The sequence below is a fragment of the Procambarus clarkii genome, chromosome 1 (assembly GCF_040958095.1).
Source record: "Procambarus clarkii isolate CNS0578487 chromosome 1, FALCON_Pclarkii_2.0, whole genome shotgun sequence".
Taxonomy (NCBI): domain Eukaryota; kingdom Metazoa; phylum Arthropoda; class Malacostraca; order Decapoda; family Cambaridae; genus Procambarus; species Procambarus clarkii.
Genome location: NC_091150.1, coordinates 24,823,885 through 24,846,350, shown reverse-complemented (window position 1 = coordinate 24,846,350; position 22,466 = coordinate 24,823,885). Strand labels below are relative to the sequence as shown.

Sequence of the window (22,466 nt, the reverse complement as noted above, 5' to 3'; positions counted from 1 at the left end):
GCTCCTGCTGCCGTCCTTTCCAATTCTGCTGGGCACCTTTTCCTTTTCCTTCTGTTTCGTTTTTCTCCCCCCTCTTCTCCTATCTGCTTGCCGTTTCCTGCCGACCTTTTGCTCGTTCTGGTTCTTCCATGGACTTCTTCTATTTTGACGCCCGGGTGCTTGAGGCGGCATACTCATGCACCCGTAGAACTGCAGTACCCGACGTCGAGAGCGAGGGGAACCTTTTATTGTCAATCCCCACTTCGTCACTAAACCCGATCTCGACGGACTGTCGGTTTCTTAAGGTGGCGTTTGTGGGGCGTATACTCACGACGCACCCCTAGGAGGCCCCGACAAGATCGGCGATAGCTTCTTGTTGGGTGTCCTGCCTCTAATTGTGGCTCCATGGTGGGTGTGGGGGAACATTCGTGAGTGAATTCTTCTTTTCGTCAGGATGATAACCCCTGTTTCGGCTGCTTCTGGCTTACCTTCTCAGGCTTGTGGGGTGGGCGACCAAGCCCCCGAGTCGGTCCGTATTGGAAGACCGGGCTCTGTAGCCTCCGCTGCATTGGGCCCCGACCTTGCTCCTCCTTTGGCCTCTCTGACTCCTTCCCCTGGCTCCCCTCCCTCCTCTGTGGTTGGGTCGAGCCCCAAGCCCCCAGTGGTGACTACCTCGTCACCTGGCGCGGCTCCTTCTATAGTTGTAACCCAGCAAACATTTTCATGTTTTTAAAACATCCTAAAAACGACATTTCATTGTTTTCAGCACGTTTATAATTACGTTTAGAAAAGGTTTTTTGAGAACTTTTATATACAACCTTAGAACGTAAATAATTAACATTTCTAAAAACTTTTTTATAATCTTTTAATTACCTACATTAAAACGTTTAGGGTAAATTAGGGTATAATAATTTTTTAATTCATATCTGAAATAGAAAGGGAGAGAAAGAAAGAAGACATATCTGAGAAAGAAATGGACATCCTATATATGTATGTGCAAATTACAAATAAATAGGGTACAAAAAGAGAATTAAAATATTATATTTATTTAATTAAGAATGAGTAATACAACAAAATATATGTAATAGCTCGAAATATATAGACTATATCTATAACAGAATATAAAAGTAAAAATTTAAAAATCTATAAAAATCTATATATGCAATATGTGAACACAATAGATTTTGTGATCAAGCAGCCTGTGATTCATGTCATGCTGAGATCAGTCTGACGTTACAAGCAGTTATTGTTACTTAAAACTAAAACAAGTAAAATTTTCCGAGTATACATATAACACTATAGTTTTTCTATGACTAATAATAAAAATCTATTAATCAAAAGTTTAGGACTAATTAACTAAAAATAAAAATCTACAAGTGAATGTAAACAGTCAAGTATAATATTCATGTAGAAAGAGAAAGAAAAAGAGAGAGAGAAGGAAAGAAAGAGAAAGAAAGAAAGGGAGAAAGAGAGAGAGAAAGAAAAGAAAAAACAGTCATGTATAATATTCATATTAGCACCATGCAATATAACTTAGATTAAGTAAAAATCTCAGACATTTTTAAATCAAATGAAATATGAGAGCCAGAGAGAGAGAGCGAGAGCCAGAGAGAGAGCGTGAGCCAGAGCCAGAGCCAGAGAGAGAGAGAGTCAGAGCCAGAGAGAGAGAGAGAGAGAGCCAGAGAGCAAGAGAGCCAGAGAGAGAGCAAGAGAGCCAGAGAGAGAGCAAGAGAGCCAGAGAGAGAGCAAGAGAGCCAGAGAGAGAGCAAGAGAGCCAGAGAGAGAGAGAGAGAGAGCCAGAGAGAGAGAGAGCAAGAGAGCCAGAGAGAGAGAGAGCGAGAGAGAGAGAGAGACAGAGAGAGAGAGAGAGAGAGCAAGAGAGCCAGAGAGAGCGAGAAAGAGAAAGAAAGAGAGAGAGAGAGAGAGAGAGAGAGAGAGAGAGAGAGAGAGAGAGCAAGAGAGCCAGAGAGAGCGAGAAAGAGAAAGAAAGAGAGAGAGAGAGAGAGAGAGAGAGAGAGAGAGAGAGAGAGAGAGAGAGAGAGAGAGAGAGAGAGAGAGAGAGAGAGAAGAGAGAGAGAGAAAGAGAGAGAGCGAGAGAAAGAGAGAGAGAGACAGACAGACAGAGACAGAAAGACACACACACAACAAAAGAGGAGACAGAACAAAATTAAGGCAAGGAGAGAGAAGACAGAACAGAAACAACAGAGAGAGGAGAGAAATGAGAAATCATTGAAGAGAAGGGGAAGAGAAACACAAGATAAGAAAAAGATACAAGAAAAATATACAAGATAAAAATGACATAAATGAATACCACAAATATAAAAAGTAAAGGAAGAGAGAAGCTAGAAGAGACAGGAAACGAGAGGTGTTAGAAGAGAGGAGGAAAGGAGAGATTAAAAGACAAGAAAAACAGGAGAGAAACGTAAAAGAAATAAAAAAAAAGGGACATTTGTGAGGAGATAAAATAAAGAGACCAGAGAAGACCATATATCAAGAGTGTGAGGATAAAGACTTATATATTTTCTTAGTAGACATCCTCTGGCTCTTGTTGCCCCTCTTGTATACGAATTGTACTTGCAAGTTTTCCCTGAAAAGATATTAACAAAATTAATATTTAATTATTTATTTATATAAATTACACACACACAAACTTTATATATTATATATATATATATGTCGTACCTAGTAGCCAGAACTCACTTCTCAGCCTACAATGCAAGGCCCGATTTGCCTAATAAGCCAAGTTTCCCTGAATTAATATATTTTCTCTAATTTTTTTCTTATGAAATGATAAAGCTACCCATTTCATTATGTATGAGGTCAATTTTTTTTATTGGAGTTAAAATTAACGTAGTTATATGACTGAACCTAACCAACCCTACCTAACCTAACCTATCTTTATAGGTTAGGTTTGGTTAGGTAGCCGAAAAAGTTAGGTTAGGTTAGGTAGGTTAGGTAGTCGAAAAACAAATAATTCATGAAAACTTGGCTTATTAGGCAAATTTGGCCTTGCATAGTAGGCTGAGAAGTGCGTTCTGGCTACTAGGTACGACATATATATATATATATATATATATATATATATATATATATATATATATATATATATTGTGACGATAATCTCCTTCAAGAGATTGAGCCTGCTCTTCCCTCCACAATTACGTCGTTGAAATTATATAAAACTACTAGGGAAGAAATGTCCAACAACGACAACAACATCTCCAAGGTTTGCCAGAGCGCAAAACGTTGCAGCCAGAGACACCTGTTCAGACTGAAACCGCCAAACTACCTGTTGATCGCTACCGGCTCCGCTGATTGGTCGCCGGCCGGGCTGCAACTGCACTCCACCCCCCCATACTACTTGATGTCTGGGGTCGCCACGACCTCAGACCTCAGAATATTCTGTGCTTTCGCAGTTATCACTCCTCCCGGCTAGACGTTAGCGTGTACTGAGAGAGGTGGTAGCTTAAAGCCAATATTCCAGCACCTCCCTTTAATTTTGTGTTGCACTTCTTGTTATTTTATCTTAACGTAACTTTTCATTGTGTCATTTAATTATTCTTATTATTTTGATTGATTGATTTTATTATAAGAATTTGTTTGTCCATTTTTTCATGTTTTGATTTATTTAACGTAATTAAAATTTCATTGTTAAAATTTACTTGTGTTTTGTGTGTCTTCTCCTTACCTTACCACAGACGAAGTTCCAGTTTTTCTATTTTTTTTTATAACTATGTGACGAGGCCATACCCCTAGCCAGCTTAAACAGCCGAACACCAACACGTTACCGTCACAAGTTATATGGGGGCCTGTCCGGGAGCTTCACTCAGGTATTGGTGCCAAGTGGTAATTTATGGTAAGCGTATTTAACTTTGTTAACGTAGCTTTACTATTTTTCATATTCAATTTCATTTTTTATAAGGTGCGGTGTATTGTGCATTACGAGAGTAACATATGGTGAAGGTGAGACAACTTTGGATTACGTGGTGACTGTAGGCCTCAGTCATACTCTTAATTGGTCATCTCTCCCTCCGTGTTATTACTCGTATTTACCATCTATGTCCCTTGAATATTTCTCATTCTGACAGATCATCATATTGGTACCCTGGTACTGTGGTCTGCCCCGGGTCAAGAGTACCCAATCTTCTGCAATCTGACTGTAGGAGGACAAAGAGGGCCATAGTTCCTCTAGCTCGAACTTTAGTTGCTGAATTGGGACCTCAGCAGCAGTTCTCGTCACCAGTTGACACCTCGCACCCCTACACGTCAGTCAGAGATGATGATACATACAACGGTAGAGAATTAGCTTACTTTTCAGAGCACAAAAGTTCGCTAATTCTGTAAGTATCATATTAAATTCAGTAGGAAAAACTTGCTTTATGTCCTATAGAGACTTGGCAAGGTATGCCTACATCCTTGGACTACCAATTTTACTTTTGAGGCATTTAATTGTTTCATTTGTTTTCGAAACTCTGTTTCATTTGTTAGTAGGATTTTCTTGCCCTTATCCTCTTACATGAGTACCGTGTACAAGAAATTTGTATTGAAAAATAGAGTCCCCAAATAATTTCACGTGGAAAGATGCAGAGATGAATATACATGTACAACACTATACACCTTTCTCCTTATCATAGAACGAGGACGATACAAAAGCATTATAGTATATCACCTACAAAACATACATGCTTTTTAATTATGAAATCATTTGTTGAAATAGAAAATAATAAAAGTCGTAGAAGTACCACTGTTGGTATAGAATTGTTCCCACCATATTTACTTCCCTTACTAAAAATGCTTTTTCCTTACCCATAACGCCTTCTACAATGAGCTTTTGGAGGACCTTCATTACGTATATCATAACCATATATAGCCATTATCTCTTCCCGGGACTTGGGAGATTGGTCAAACTCATTAAATTTGTCATGGTTCCACTTATCATCCTCTTTCCAAACTTTCTTCTTACCAACTTCCTTTTTAACGACTGGTTCTTCAACCCTGTAGCAAACATTATGAATATCACAAAAAATTATAAAAAATACATGTTTATATACAAAAATAAAAGTTATATACAAAATTATAAAAGAATTATAGAATACACACACACAATGTGTGTGTATGTGTATTCACTTAGTTGTATTCACCTAGTTGTGCTTGCAGGGGTTGAGCTCTGCTCTTTCGGCCCGCCTCTCAACTGTCAATCAATTGTTACTAACTACTATATATTTTTTTTCCTTTCCCACACACACACCCCCACAGGAAGCAGCCCGTGACAGCTGACTAACTCCCAGGTAACTATTTACTGCTAGGTAACAGGGGCATCGGGGTGAAAGAAACTCTGCCCATCGTTTCTCGCCAGCACCGGGAATCGAACCCGGGCCACAGGGTCACGTGTCCAGGGTGCTATCCATACAGCCACCGGCAAAGGTGTGTGTGTGTGTAAACTCATACAATTCAAAGAATGTTTACTTTGGTAATGTATTGTTACCAAAAGCTTTCACAACTTATGTGATGATTGACAAAAGCATGCATTAACTTGGATACTAGCATGATGATAACACCATCATTGTAAAAAACATTAAGATTTATTCACCATTAGGTATATTTCAAAGAAAACACACTATAAATTCAAACTACAGTACTAATACACAAACAGCACTCACGGTTTCTCTACATCGTCTTCGGCAGCGGTCCGGTCATCATGCTCATAAAAAGTTCCTTTCTTGGGGATATACTGAGGGTTTTTCCGATCCTCATCGTCATCTAATGGCTTGTTGTCCTGTAATCACATATCACTGTAAATGCACAACCCTTGGCATGCTACATAATTACTGTACTGCAATTCTAAAAAACATGGAGATAGTGAAACTTTTGACACCAAACCCTAATTTACAATATAATTATTTCAATATTTTGATCAATAGTAATTTAGAAATACAAATGCTTCTCACCTCCCCTAATACAAGACCATCTGGCATTATAATGAGCTCATCCTCTTCCTCCTCCTCCTCTTCCCCAAGCTCTTCCTCATTAGCAGTTTCACACTCACCTCCATCACTTCCCTGGAAAGACAAGAAAAAATTCCTCATTGTGAGGCATGATCTGTAATGCACTTCTCAGGATAATCATTAACAAAATAAAAAGATACAAAACAAGTCAATCTAATCTCATCACAACAATGTTATGGCTTGGAATAGACCTGACAATTCAAAATCTATATGGAGTTATTAATTAATAATCCCCATCCACATAGTAAAATTACTATTAAAAGTGTAAATGTTATTTATATAAAGGTAAAGTCCCACCAGAACTTGCAATGTGTTTGCCTCCTCTTAAGTACATCATGTTATACAATGCATGCTGGCAAAGTTATTACTACTCGGACACCTTTTTTTCTAATGATCAGTTGAGCACCTGCTGCCTGGTAAAACTGGTGCTTACACCCTCATAACTTTTACCACTTGGTTTGCTGATCTGCTGTGTCTAAAGCTGCCGCCCAGTTGGGTGGGTGTGCAGCAAGACTAGTAACTGTGTGACTCACCATAGATGTAAAGTGCCTTGTATAGTGACTGTTGTGAGCCTCTTGTTGATCACTTGTGACAAAGATTATTGATGTGTGTATTTGTGTAGGTGATTAGATATGTATGTATACGTATATATATATATATATATATATATATATATATATATATATATATATATATATATATATATATATATATATATATATATATATATATATATATATATATATATATATATATATATATATATATATATGTACATGTATGTATGAGTGTGTACATGTATATATAATAATAATTTTGTAACTAGCGTCACAAATTGTTATTTGCTTAGCTAAACGAACTAGAGGGTTCAGTTCCTGAACCGATTACGTGCCTCTGTAATCCTTTACACCACCGCCCACGGGATGGGTATGGGGTGCATAATAAAGAAAGACATTGAATTGAATTGGTCTGATTGAGACTTTATGACCATGTAATCTATGTTTTGCTCCACTACTTACTGGTTGAGTATGGGGTGCATAACAAATAATAGCCTCCTTCGGGGGCGCCTTGTTTCTAAATGTGTTAGTCTTAAATCCTTTAATCTCAAATCTTGCTACAATGTACCTCTTAATATATGTTATGTACTCTCGCAACCCAATGTACCTTCTTGTATATAAATAAATAGATTTCAACTGTAAGGGGGTATGGTTTGCACCTTGTTATTCTAATAATAGATAAATAATTCTAATAATGGAAGCGCTAATTATATGAACAAGTGCCATGTATTTATTCAGACGAGAACAACAGCGAACACAAACCAGCGCATATACGAACGGAATGGTTTGTATGTACAAACTTCTCAGTGAACGAAGTTGTTTCTAGCCCGGTATCCGAAATTGCAGTATACGACTTGACCAGTCCCCGTCCAGTACACCTGTCAAGAGTTAGAAAGTGAGCCTAACATCTTGTCAGCTGTATAACATGTCATTAAGACGCTGCACAGTTTACCTAGACTCACATACACCCCAGCACAGTGTCTACACCACACACACGCCTAAAAACCATCGTATATTATACACATTCTCATGTTATGCGTCAGTCTTAAATTAGAAGTGTATGGGGTGCTGGCCCCGGCCCCGCCTACATCGCCTCCTCAGCCCTCTCTATCACCCCGCCCTCATGATGGATAATAATCTATCCTGGCCGGCACTGTACTTACAGTAAGGGGCTTCCGTGGTCCTGTCTGCTCATCCTCGGACTCGTCAGAATCTTCACCTGTGTCAAGTTTTCTCCGTCGCCTTCTGTCCGCCATGGTGGTCTTGTTGCGACTGGGCCGATGGTTAGGGGACTGGTCAAGTCGTAAACTGCAATTTCGGATGCCGGGCTAGAAACAACTTCGTTCACTGAGAAGTTTGTACATACAAACCATTCCGTTCGTATATGGGGTGGTTTGTGTTCGCTGTTGATCTCGTCTGAATAAATACATGGCACTTGTTCATATAATTAGCGCTTCCATTATTAGAATTATTTATCCATTATTAGAATAACAAGGTGCAAACCATACCCCCCTGTTACAAACACGCCATCTGTGGGTCAGCTCCCGAAACCCCCGCCAAACGGACGACGACACCTGGTGTCGACATCCTTGGCTTACAAAGGGAATACTGAAATCCATTAACAAAAAACACGACCTTGAGAAGAAGTATAGGTTAGGAATTGTCTCCAAAGAATTCTCAAAGAATTACTCATTATTGCTAACTAAGATAATTAGACGAGCCAAAACTAATTACTACGAAGATAAATTTACTCAAATAAAGAGCAACATTAAACAAACTTGGAACACAATTTCACAAATATTGGGATCAAAGAAATCTTTAAATAACAAACCGACTCTCCTGTCTAATAACGATGGTCAGCTTTCAGCCTCTGATTCTGCTATTGAGTTCAATAGGTTCTTCTCTTCCATTGGTTCATCCCTTGCAAATGATATTCCATCTTCCAGTACTGACATTAAGGACTATCTTACAGGTAACTATCCTCAGTCTCTGTACCTAAAGCCTATTAACTCCACTGACGTCAACGAGATAATCCTTTCCCTTAAAACCAAGTCTGGTGCCCTTGAGGAGATACCAACTTTAATTTACAAAAAAGCCTCCAGATCTTTAGCCCCTGCTATTGCTTTGCTCTTCAACAAGTCACTTGAACTCCAAACCTTTCCAGATATTCTAAAAAAAGCGAGAGTAACGCCTGTCCACAAATGTGGTGACCCCACAGATGTTAACAACTACAGACCTATATCAATCCTGCCAAACTTGTCAAAAATTTTTGAAAAACTTATATACAAGCAGCTTTACTCATATCTAGCCAAACTCAATATACTTAGCCCTTGCCAATATGGCTTCAGACCCAAAAAAAGCACTAACGATGCACTTATTAGTATGCTTAACTCGATTCATACAGCTCTTGATAAAAAGGAGCTCCCTGTTGGGTTATTTGTGGACCTGCGTAAAGCTTTTGATACTGTCAACCACCAAAACCTTCTTCTTAAATTACATCATTATGGAGTCAGAGGACACTCCCTACAATACCTCGAGTCCTACCTTACTGATAGGCTCCAATATGTTTCTGTGAATAATACAATTTCTCCCACCCTACCCATCAACATTGGTGTTCCTCAGGGCAGCATACTTGGCCCTCTCCTCTTTCTCATCTACATTAATGACCTTCCAAATGCCTCCCAACACCTCAAACCAATTCTATTTGCTGACGACACAACCTTCATTTACTCCAGTCCTGACCCTCTTGCTCTAAATGCCACAGTAAATACTGAGCTAAATAAAGTCCATCTTTGGCTAACTGCCAACAAACTCACCCTTAACATTGACAAAACCTTCTATATTCTGTTTGGCAATAAATCCTCTAGTCTTATAAATCTCAAAATAAACAATACCCAAATTTGTAACAAATTAGATGGCAAATTCCTTGGCATTCTCATTGACCACAAGCTGAATTTCCAGGGACACATTCTAAATATATCAAAAAAAGTTTCAAAAACTGTGGGCATTCTTTCTAAGATCAGATATTATGTACCACGCCCTGCTCTGGTGACTCTCTATTACTCCCTTATCTATCCTTATCTCAACTATGGTATTTGTGCTTGGGGTTCTACTACCCAAAATCACTTACGTCCTCTAATTACCCAACACAAAGCCGCTATTAGAACAATATCCAACTCTGGCCCCAGACATCACTCGGTACCCCTACTCAAATCTCTTAATATGTTAGATATTAAGTCACTGCACATTCTCTCATGTGTATTATACATATATAAAACGCTAAACTATAATGCCAATCCTGATCTTAAAAGCTTCATAGAAGGTTGTAACAGAACCCATGAGCACCACACCAGAAATAAATACAGTTTTGATATTCCTAGAGTACGTCTTAATCAAACTAGAAATGCTCTGCAAATCAAGGGGCCCAGAATGTGGAATGACCTTCCCAACCATGTTAAAGACTGTACCTCTCTCAACCAGTTTAAGATAAAAACTAAACACTACCTAATAAATTCCCTGTAATCTACCTCACTCCTCTATTGTCAACCCATGTCTGTTATTTTCTTTTTTTTTTTCTTTTTTTTTAATAAACACTGTTTGTCAACCTATTGTATTTGTGCTGCTTTTTCAGTCATGTTCCCCCTTTTTTTTTATCTTTATTTGTATTTGTTCTCAACATCTTTTATTCTTTATGCTCAATTAGTATTAAGTTCTAGATATTAATGTTTTTCTTGCCCGAAACGCATTGCGTAATAGTGGCTTTAGGCATTGTATGTACTAGCTCTATCTATATATCAATCCATTAATGTAACATCACTTGTATGTATATACCTTACCTGAATAAACATCTGAATCTGAATCTGAATCTGAATCTGGTGAGGACAGCGTGTACTGGCCTCGAGGACCAGTTTCCAGTCTGGTTCAGCGCTCAACACCGCCGCTCCTGACCTCTGGTGAGGTGGTGCTCCGACGACAGCGCCATCTATGGACTGGATACGTCAGGTGTTTGTGCCAGAGCCCGTAAGTAAGGTGTTTTAGTGTGTCCCAGTCATTGATGACGTGCCTGTTTACAGAGTCGACCTGGGACCGCTGTGTTGAAGGTTGAGTCAGTCTACCCGAGGCAGCCAGTCTCCATACTGTGAAGTTTGCTGCAGCTGTTGTGACGTCGTCCCCCCCGGAAGAACACTGTGGTGTGTTAGCCTGCCAGTAGAGTGGCAGTGAAAGGATTTACCCGGGACCGACTGTTGGAGACGATCATCCACTGGGGTACTGAAGACAGGAGAGTGACTTGGGTTGTCACACGAGGCTCCTGTTTAGGGCGTTCCCCTTATATCGTTCGTGGAGTGGCCGTACCAGCCTTGGTGGCTCAGTACCTGCCAGCAGACCAGCTGGACGTGTGGTTGACGGCCTCCACGACGGTGCCCCCAGTGGACCTGTGTTTTGGCTGACCTGTGGCCCGGGTAGGCTCGGCATTCTCAGAGGACACGTCGTGAGGCCACGAAGAAAGCACCGCGGACTCAGCACCTAGCTTCTGGCTCAAGAGTCTTCAGAAGGAGACTAATTTGTGGATTAATCCCCTTGTATAGTGTTGATACCCCCCCCCCCTTGTGTAACCGTTTTATATATTATTTATTGGTGACGGACATTATATTATATTAAGTTCTTAGCTTTCTTTCCCTACTCCCTTTAAGTTACTTGCGTCACGGATCTCATCCCTTGATAGCCTCTACTGGCTTGGGAACGGATACATTATATCTTCCTCTAACATCAGAGTAAGGACCCCGTTGCGTCCCGAGAGGGCCGTAACATAATTGGCATCCCCAGCGGGATCCGTCCCCTTGTTAAGTATGTTTGACAGGGGTGGTGAAGTGGCGTAATCCCTGTATATAATTCCCCCTGTGTGAGACGATTGTGACGTTATACGTCCTGTGCGGTGCTCAGTGATTCAGTGCAATATTGTAGAGCGAAGTGTTCGCTGTGATTCGGTGCAATATTGAGTAGTGCGGTGCTCAGTGATTCAGTGCAATATTGTAGAGCGAAGTGTTCGCTTGGACTCGGTGCAATATTGGGTAGTGCGGTACCCGAAGTGATTACGTACAATATTGGCAAGTGCAGTGTTTGGTGCGATAAAGTGCAATATTGGCGTAGAACAGTGCTCGGTGCGTTAAGTGCTAACTTGTAAGCAGTGTGTTAAGTGCTAAGTGTTCCATCTGTGACAATGGCAGAAAAAGCTACCATCGATGATCTGGACGAGGTTCAGGCTTTTCTGAACAGAGAAGATTGTCTTGCCAGATTAAAATATCTGAGTAAACCAGAGTTTGTACTAGTGAGCGCCTACCTGGAGATAAAGATCCGTGCCAGTGATTCCCGTGTGGAGATCTTGTCCAAGGTACACCGGCACCTGAAGGCAGAAGAGAAACAGGAAGGCGAGACTCCTAGTACAAAGGAAAGTGCAGACATAGCTTCCAGGGAAAAGGAAGATAAGGGCAGTGACGTTGACAGTGATGCAGGTGAGCTTAATATCAGCTTCCTAACAGTCAAGATGCATGCCCTAGAAATTAATCGGGAAATTGAATGGAAGAAGTTAGAAATGGAACGAGAATTAAAAGATAAAGAAATGGAGATGAAAGAAAAAGAATTGGCGATGAGGCGTTTAGAATTAGAAAGAGAAGAAAGAAGAGAAGAGCGAGAAAAAGAGAAATGAGAAAGAGAAGAGCGAGAAAGAGAAGAGAGACGAGAGAGGGAAGAACGAGAAAGAGAGGAACGAGACAGACAAGAACGACGAGACAAAGAGGAGAGAGAGAGACAACATGAACTAGAAGTTTTGCGATTAGGCGGTGGTCGGAGGCAAACAACGGACACCAGTAGCTTCGATCCGGTACGCAACATCAAAATGGTCCCCAAATTCCATGAGAAGGAAGTGTCAAAATTCTTTGCAGCCTTCGAGAAAGTCGCTGCCTCTTTGGAGTGGCCAAGGGAGAATTGGGCCATCATGATACAGTCAGTCTTGACTGGGAAGGCCCAAATCGCCTACTCTACGTTATCCCTTGACGACTCCAGCGATTATGACAAGGTGAAGAAGGTTGTGCTCATGGCGTACCAATTGGTACCTGAGGTGTATAGGCAAAAGTTCAGAAACCTGAAGAAGACCTCAGAGCACACTTTCACAGAGTTCGCCACGATCAAGGAGCGACTTTTCCAAGAATGGTGTGCCTCTCGGAAGGTGGAGACCAAGGAAGACCTCGAGCAGCTGATTCTGCTTGAGGACTTCAAGGATTGTTTGTCTGGAGACCTCAAGACGTACTTAGAGGAACAGCAGGTAGAGACCTTGAGTGCAGCAGCCACCATGGCTGAAGAGTACATCCTGACTCGTAGGCCATCTGCTAAGTACGTCCCAAGGAATTACCAGCGCCGGTTCGACAGACCCCATGATGAAGAAGAAAGACCCGTCCCACAGAGTGCTAAGAAGACTCCCCCAGGTAGCCCTCGACGAACAAGTCCTAGTAGTCCGAAACACCGTAGTCCGAGGAGGAACATGGTGTGCTGGACTTGTGGGCAGAAAGGGCATATAGCTGCTAGGTGCCGAGGCAGAAGAGGTGGCAGTGCACGTAGGGAGGTGGTGATGATGAGCTGTGGAACATCACCAGCAGGAAGCCAGTCGACGACGACGCAGGAAGAACCCAGATTGTTTTCCCCTCACACTTCAGGCGGGTATGTATCGAGTGATCAAACTGGTAGATCAGTTGTAGTGCTCAGAGATAGTGGAGCAGCCCAGTCCCTGATCGTGAAGAGCTCGTTACCCGAGGGAGTAAGTGTGGTTGGGAGACCAGAGGTTGTCCTGGTTGGGTTTCCTAGGACGCAGTACATCGCCCCCTTAGTGCCAGTACATCTCGACTCGCCTTATTTTAGCGGCACATGTGCGTTGGCAGTAGTCGATACCCTCCCTGTGGCTGGGATTGATGTGGTACTAGCCAACGACTTGGTGACCGATTGGAGCACCAATCATCCCAAGGTTGCGGACGAGTCTACCGGAACAGCACGGTCTGAGGTAACAGGCAATGGTAATGTCCAGGTAAAGACAGACCCGGATTTGAACATGTCTAATTTGTCCTCTCCCCCGCAGATCGACAGTTATCTAGCAGTGTCTCCTGATTCTTCTCTCGACAAGGAACATGAGGTTACGATGGCAGAAGTACCTGAGCTAGAAGAGAGGCCTTGTGTGCAGACACCCACGGATACCAACGAGTCTGGAGCGAAGGCGGATGTGTGCTTGCGGTATGGCAAGTTACAGCGTGTAGTGAACCAGCCAGAGATTCCCCAGACGTCAGAGGTAGGTGCGGTGTGTTCAAAAGGTCTAGTGCCCTCTTCGGTCCAAGCCAGGCGTGTGGATGTTGCCGGCTATGGACATGACAAGCTCGGGAAACTTATCCCTCGGCTTACCAAATGTTTCCTATCGGTATTTTGTTTGATTCTCGTATGTGTTCTCGTTTGTGCTCTCAGTGAGGACCGGTGGACGACCCGACGAATGATGGCTCCCATGAACATCGTGAAGAGGTCCCAGGGATTAGCGATTTGTACTGCAGGTGTTGCAGTTGAAGAAGGGACCTGGAAGGTGATGGTTGATACAGGAGGTACGCGAAATGATAATATGAGTGACTGTTTCCGACAGGTTGACACCCCCCGCGTGACTGCTGAGCCTCAATGCAGCGTTATGTGGAACGTTGGTCGACCTGACGGTGGCAGAGCGAATGCCATCTGCGACGTACGAACAGCCCCGTTGGGACTAGGTGTGGACCTAGTAGAGTATGCTGTAAGTACTGTTTTACCCGCTGTCGCTATCACTCTGAATTATCAGACCCCTGTATTCCAGGTGCCCGTCTCCCTGAAGGACCACCGGACCGGTACTAGAAATACCGTCTGGGATCAGCCATCATCGGTGCCACGACGCAGGGAAGTGTCGAGTCGCCCCAGATCGTGTCTACACCGATCCTTCCTGGAGAAATGTGAGATGATGCCCCTGCTTGCCATCGCAATGGAGACGTGGAAGACGTGGAAGATTACGCCAGACAGGACATCGCCTTCAATCTTCAAGTTCCCGTTGTGCCGGAATTGCCCAGTAGGACAGTTCTGTGGACGAGACAGCCTCACCATTCCAGATTATAATGCATGTGTGTCCATTTGGAGTTGTGTCGTCGTACTAATTTGGTTTGTGTTTCTTTTTATAGAACCCCAAACCAAATTCTTTTTGGTGGGGAGGTGTTACGAACCCGGATCCAGCGTCCGAGCCTGGAGCAGTGACAAACACGCCATCTGTGGGTCAGCTCCCGAAACCCCCGCCAAACGGACGACGACACCTGGTGAGGACAGCGTGTACTGGCCTCGAGGACCAGTTTCCAGTCTGGTTCAGCGCTCAACACCGCCGCTCCTGACCTCTGGTGAGGTGGTGCTCCGACGACAGCGCCATCTATGGACTGGATACGTCAGGTGTTTGTGCCAGAGCCCGTAAGTAAGGTGTTTTAGTGTGTCCCAGTCATTGATGACGTGCCTGTTTACAGAGTCGACCTGGGACCGCTGTGTTGAAGGTTGAGTCAGTCTACCCGAGGCAGCCAGTCTCCATACTGTGAAGTTTGCTGCAGCTGTTGTGACGTCGTCCCCCCCGGAAGAACACTGTGGTGTGTTAGCCTGCCAGTAGAGTGGCAGTGAAAGGATTTACCCGGGACCGACTGTTGGAGACGATCATCCACTGGGGTACTGAAGACAGGAGAGTGACTTGGGTTGTCACACGAGGCTCCTGTTTAGGGCGTTCCCCTTATATCGTTCGTGGAGTGGCCGTACCAGCCTTGGTGGCTCAGTACCTGCCAGCAGACCAGCTGGACGTGTGGTTGACGGCCTCCACGACGGTGCCCCCAGTGGACCTGTGTTTTGGCTGACCTGTGGCCCGGGTAGGCTCGGCATTCTCAGAGGACACGTCGTGAGGCCACGAAGAAAGCACCGCGGACTCAGCACCTAGCTTCTGGCTCAAGAGTCTTCAGAAGGAGACTAATTTGTGGATTAATCCCCTTGTATAGTGTTAATACCCCCCCCCCCTTGTGTAACCGTTTTATATATTATTTATTGGTGACGGACATTATATTATATTAAGTTCTTAGCTTTCTTTCCCTACTCCCTTTAAGTTACTTGCGTCACGGATCTCATCCCTTGATAGCCTCTACTGGCTTGGGAACGGATACATTATATCTTCCTCTAACAACATCAGAGTAAGGACCCCGTTGCATCCCGAGAGGGCCGTAACACCCCCTTACAGTTGAAATCTATTTATTTATATACAAGGTCGCCGAGCGGACAGCACGCTGGACTGTGATCCTGTGGTCCCGGGTTCGATCCCGGGCGCCGGCGAGAAACAATGGGCAGTGTTTCTTTCACCCTATGTCCCTGTTACCTAGCAGTAAATAGGTACCTGGGTGTTAGTCAGCTGTCACGGGCTGCTTCCTGGGGGTGGAGGCCTGGTCGAGGACCGGGCCGCAGGGACACTAAAGACCCGAAATCATCTCAAGATAACCTCAGGCCCCGAAAGGTACCCGGGCCCTTTCTTGGCCTGTACCCGGGCCCTTTCTGGGCCTGTACCCGGGCCCTTTCTGGGCCTGTACCCGGGCCCTTTCTGGGCCTGTACCCGGGCCCTTTCTGGGCCTGTACCCGGGCCCTTTCTGGGCCTGTACCCGGGCCCTTTCTGGGCCTGTACCCGGGCCCTTTCTGGGCCTGTACCCGGGCCTGTACCCGGGCCCTTTCCGGGCCTGTACCCGGGCCCTTTCCGGGCCTGTACCCGGGCCCTTTCTGGGCCTGTACCCGGGCCCTTTCTGGGCCTGTACCCGGGCCCTTTCTGGGCCTGTACCTGGGCCTGTACCCGGGCCCTTTCTGGGCCTGTACCCGGGCCCTTTCTGGGCCTGTACCCGGGCCCTTTCTGGGTCTGTACCCGGGCCCATTCTGGGCCTGTACCCGGGCCCATTCTGGGCCTGTACCCGGGCCCATTCTGGGCCTGTACCCAGGCCCTTTCTGGGCCTGTACCCGGGCCCTTTCTGGGCCTGTACCCGGGCCCCTTCTGGGCCTGTACCCGGGCCCCTTCTGGGCCTGTACCCGGGCCCCTTCTGGGCCTGTACCCGGGCCCCTTCTGGGCCTGTACCCGGGCCCCTTCTGGGCCTGTACCCGGGCCCCTTCTGGGCCTGTACCCGGGCCCCTTCTGGGCCTGTACCCGGGCCCCTTCTGGGCCTGTACCCGGGCCCCTTCTGGGCCTGTACCCGGGCCCCTTCTGGGCCTGTACCCGGGCCCTTTCTGGGCCTGTACCCGGGCCCCTTCTGGGCCTGTACCCGGGCCCTTTCTTGGCCTGTACTTTGGACTGCCTTTGAGCAGCCTGAGGGCAGCAATATCCCAGGAACATCAGCTAAATTTCGGAGACTTGAAGCAAAGTGAAATTCACACCAGTTACTCCATCTATCATCATTCTATTATGCAGGAAGAACCGCACGTCTATGGGTCATCCAATAATGTTAGCAGACTTCTAGATATTACCACTGCTAGGCTAGATATTACCACCTCTGGGAGTTTGTAACATCTGCTGATGTAGATTTGACTAAATGTAAACTCTGTCAGCAGAACTATTCGCTTACTTTGCGCCATTATATAATGGAATGTGAAAAAATCGCGGAATTTAGGGATAACACCATCAATAGTGTCCAAGAAATGTGTAAGTACTTCATTCATAATGATGTGCTGCTCGAAATCTTAGCGAAGTATCCAAAATTTGCTTACTGTAGGTAATGCTGCACATAACTGTAAAGCTGCCGCCCAGTTGGATGGGTGTGGAGCAAATGACTGTAAAGCGCTGCCGCCCAGTTGGGTGGGTGTGCAGCAAGACTAGTAACTGTGTGACTCACCATAGATGTAAAGTGCCTTGTATAGTGACTGTTGTGAGCCTCTTATTGATCACTTGTGACACAAAGATTATTGATGTGTGTATTTGTGTAGGTGATTAGATATGTATGTGCATGTATATATGTATACGTATATATATATATATATATATGTACATGTATGTATGAGAGTGTACATGTATATATATAATATTAATAATTTTGTAACTAGCGTCACAAATTGTTATTTGCTTAGCTAAACGAACTAGAGGGTTCAGTTCCTGAACCGATTATGTGCCTCTGTAATCCTTTACACCACCGCCCACGGGATAGGTATGGGGTGCATAATAAAGAAAGAAATAGAATTGAATTGGTCTGATTAAGACTTTATGACTATGTAATCTATGTTTTGCTCCACTACTTACTGGTTGAGTATGGGGTGCATAACAAATAATAGCCTCCTTCGGGGGCGCCTTGTTTCTAAACGTGTTAGTCTTAAATCCTTTAATCTCAAATCTTGCTACAATGTACCTCTTAATATATGTTATGTACTCTCGCAACCCAATGTACCTTCTTGTATATAAATAGATTTCAACTGTAAGGGGGTATGGTTTGCACCTTGTTCTAATAATGGATAAATAATTCTAATAATGGAAGCGCTAATTATATGAACAAATGCCATGTATTTATTCAGATGATAACAACAGCGAACACAAACCAGCGCATATACGAACGGAATGGTTTGTATGTACAAACTTCTCAGTGAACGAAGTTGTTTCTAGCCCGGTATCCGAAATTGCAGTATACGACTTGACCAGTCCCCTCTCGCAAGTGTCTGCTCTAGACCACACTTGAAAGTAGACTAGTTAATGTTTGCTATTCTTGCTGCTTATATTGCTCGGGCAACACCTCACCGTGTTGCCCGGGCAACGCCTCACCTCATTCATCTCCAAAGGTTGACAGGAATATTAACACTATATTTGGAGCGAGTATATTATTGGGATAATCTACTCGCTACAGATATGATGGAGGAAAAGAGGCCGAGAGTCGGTACATTAGACAACCGACGCTTAGAAAGGCGGGGTCCAAGAGCTAACAGCTAAATCTTGGAAATAATAAATTAAAATATTTAATACACACACATACGTGTTTCACAAGAATTTGGCTGAGGGCTGGTGGCCCCGTCGGCGGTTGATCAAAGGCCTCCCTCATCCTCCACATACCTGAGGATTATTCCGGCTTAATTTTAAACGGAAGTAATGTCTTGGTATTTACGGCTTCAGCGGGTGGGTGGGTCCGTGGGTTTATTACACTATGAGTGAAAACAATCGCCTATTCTCTATTTTATATTGCCGCTTGTAGAGCTAGAAGCTGTTGCCTCTTGTGTGCAACAGCTATTGGACACCAAAAGTTCCTTTTGCTAAGCAAGCTACAGTCTTGATAACGTCAGATATATTGTTTGTTAACACATTTCTCAACAATGAACAGTCAGTTTTATCAAGCTAACATATCCTAACAGAACGAGTGAGAGTATTAACTGGTCTAATTATTTTATTAGACCAGTATATATTATTAGATTATACTGGTATAATTATATATATATAAATATATATATATATATATATATATATATATATATATATATATATATATATATATATATATATATATATATATATATATATATATTACAACTATTTAACACTGGGAAGGGATCAGGATAAGGATTTGGGATGGGATGGGGAGGAATGGTGCCAAACCACTTGGACGGCGATCGGGGATTGAACGCCTAGGACTGCTACTGTGCATTTAAATTACTAACTTACCTGAGAGTCTCTATCCCTACATGTCAATGTTTGTGTATACTGGTAATGTGAGGAACATACAGAAGATAAGGGTAGCTGAACACTACAAAAGGCTGAAGGACAACTTTATTAAAGTTGCATAATGAAATGTGTAAGTACTTCATTCATAATGATATGCTGCCCGAAATCTTAGCGAAGAATCCAAAATTTGCTTACTGTAGGTAATGCATGCACATGACTGTAAAACTGCCGCCCAGTTGGGTGGGTGTGGGTGGGTGTGGAGCACATGACTGTAAAGCTGCCGCCCAGTTGGGTGGGTTTGCAGCAAGACTAGTAACTGTGTGACTCACTATAGATGCAAAGTGCCTTTTATAGTGACTGTTGTGAGCCTCTTGTTGATCACCTGTGACACAAAAATTATTGATGTGTGTATTTGTGTAGGTGAATAAATATGTATGTGTATGTATATATGTATACGTATATATATATATATATATATATATATATATATATATATATATATATATATATATATATATATATATATATATATATGTATGAGTGTGTGTACATGTGTATACAACATTAATAATTTTGTAACTAGCGTCAAACATTGTTATTTGCTTAGCTAAACGAACTAGAGGGTTCAGTTCCTGAACTGATTATGTGCCTCTGTAATCCTTTACACCACCGCCCACGGGATGGGTATGGGGTGCATAATAAAGAAAGAAATAGAAGAAATTGAAATTGCATAATACGGTTATTGACATTCAATAATAGTAAGATAAAGCAATGAGGACCAAATGGGAGACCAGTGATCAGATGAATATTACAGACTCAAGGGTAGCCTTCTCTTCTTGTATATAAATGAAAAAATAAATGTTTGTTTAATTCTAATGCTTGTAGGCGAGAACAGTTGTGAACGCCAGCTAGCGCACAAGTACATGAGCGCCCAAAATACTTTTACACAAAAGACATGTACAGACAGGCGTGTGGCTTCTGACTTCTTTTTTATTGATTAATATTAAATATTAGGCGCTTACCTATAATAGTTATCATTTTATACATGTATAACTCTCACATAATAAATATAAAAGGAGTTTATCCAAAAACTGACAGAAGTGTTGTGTTTTGTGCGTTGTATCGTGTTTGTGGGCATTCGGGTGTGTTGTGTTTACGCTGGCGGGCGGCGTCCTTACCAACTCCGGATTATGTCTATTACATCACTAAACTTCATTTATTAACTATATGCCTGTTAAATAGAAGATTTTAATTGTTAATAGCATTATATTGTCGTTTTAATATGGAACACGTACACATATGCGAAACGTCTAAAGCTGGTGTCCGAAGTGGTAAAAATATTAGTGTGCGATGTTGTCAATGTACGGAGTGTCTTGTATCCCTTGCGAGATACTGTACCAACGCTCAGTGCGCTCAACTCACACCAACGTATCACCTGTGTACTTCTGTATATTCGACCAAATATATATACAGTATAGTATCTTAGTGTCTGTGTTTATTTGTCACCATACTTTACGTAACAATAGAACCGTTACATATCTAAACAACATATATTTTTATCTAACACACACACACATCCCCAAGATGCAGCCTATAGCAGCTTCCTGACTTTCAGGTTCCTATTTACTGCAAGGTGAATAGAGGCATTAGTATGTGTATGTTTGTGTCTGTGTGTGTGTGTGTACGTGTGTGTGTGTACGTGTGTGTGCGCGTGTGTGTGTTTGTGTGTATACTCACCTAGTTGTGGTTGCGGGGGTTGAGCTCTGGCTCTTTGGTCCCACCTCTGAACTGGCAATCAACTGATGTACAGATTCCTGAGCCTACTGGGCTCTATCATATCTGCATTTGAAACTGTGTATGGAGTCAGCCTCCACCACATCACTGCCTAATGCATTCCATCTATTAACTACTCTGACACTGAAAAAGTTCTTTCTAACATCCCAGTGGCTCATTTAGGTACTAAGTTCCACCTGTGTCCCCTTGTTCGCCTACCACCCGTGTTAAACAGTTTATCTTTATGTACCCTATCAATTGCTCTGAGAATTTTGTAGGTAGTGATCATGTCTACCCTTACTCTTCTGTCTTCCAGTGTCATGAGGTGCATTTCTCGCAGCCTGTCCTCGTAACTCATGCCTCTTAGTCCTGGGACTAGCCTATTGGCATACCATTAAACTTTTTCAAGCTTCGTCCTGTGCTTGACAAGGTGTGTGTGTGTGTGTGTGTGTGTACGTGTATAACACACACGTACTTATGTGGTACGTATGTACTACATAATTGTAAGGCGTTTGCTGAATTAGAAAAGTCGGCTAGCAGTCCACCCTTAACGACACAATTAACTCATTACATAAAAAAAATACGTGGCTGTGCAACAGTGTGTGGGAATTGGGGAACTGGTGTGCATTTAGACGACTGGTGAGGACCAACAATGACGTAGAAGGATGGCACCAGCGTTTGAATCAATGGGCAGTGAGGGACAACTTGGCTTTATATATTTTAATCCCCTTACTGTACCGTGAGGCGTCCCTGGTAACCTTGCAATACCAACTGGTTTCTGATCAAAAGCTAAAGTCCAGTCGCCGCAAGAGCAATGAAGAGAAACAGGAACATTTGTGGAAGCTTTGGGACCGTTACGAGGAAAAACAGATAAGCACCTCACAGTTCCTCAAGGAATGTTCGCGTTTTATCCCAGGAAGTGCCTGAACTAGAATTAGAAAACAGCAGTCTGTTTACTGGTTGTTATTTAACTTAAGTTAGTTGTAAATGATAATGTAAAAATAGCCACTGAGAACTGATGAGTTGCCCAAGACTTTTGCTCGTAAAGAGGGAATTGATTACAAACTTGGACTGCCTTTGAGCAGCCTGAGGGCAGCAATATCCCAGGAACATCAGCTAAATTTCGGAGACTTGAAGCAAAGTGAAATTCACACCAGTTACTCCATCTATCATCATTCTATTATGCAGGAAGAACCGCACGTCTATGGGTCATCCAATAATGTTAGCAGACTTCTAGATGTTACCACTGCTAGGCTTAGGTTCGGCTACAAGTACCTCTGGGAGTTTGTAACATCTGCTGATGTAGATTTGACTAAATGTAAACTCTGTCAGCAGAACTATTCGCTTACTTTGCGCCATTATATAATGGAATGTGAAAAAATCGCGGAATTTAGGGATAACACCATCAATAGTGTCCAAGAA

General features: G+C 43.0%; 1 protein-coding gene across 1 annotated transcript in view; it reads right to left on the bottom strand.

Annotated features, from left to right (window-relative positions):
* Nucleotides 1-5,926: 5,926 nt before the first annotated feature.
* LOC123760404 (putative mediator of RNA polymerase II transcription subunit 15) overlaps nucleotides 5,927-22,466 on the bottom strand; it is a 35,430-nt gene continuing 18,890 nt past the window's right edge. The window contains exon 9 of the mRNA XM_069323452.1: nucleotides 5,927-6,038. Coding sequence (XP_069179553.1) covers nucleotides 6,031-6,038 — 8 coding nt within the window. The 3' untranslated portion in view covers nucleotides 5,927-6,030. The remainder of the gene's footprint in view (nucleotides 6,039-22,466) is intronic.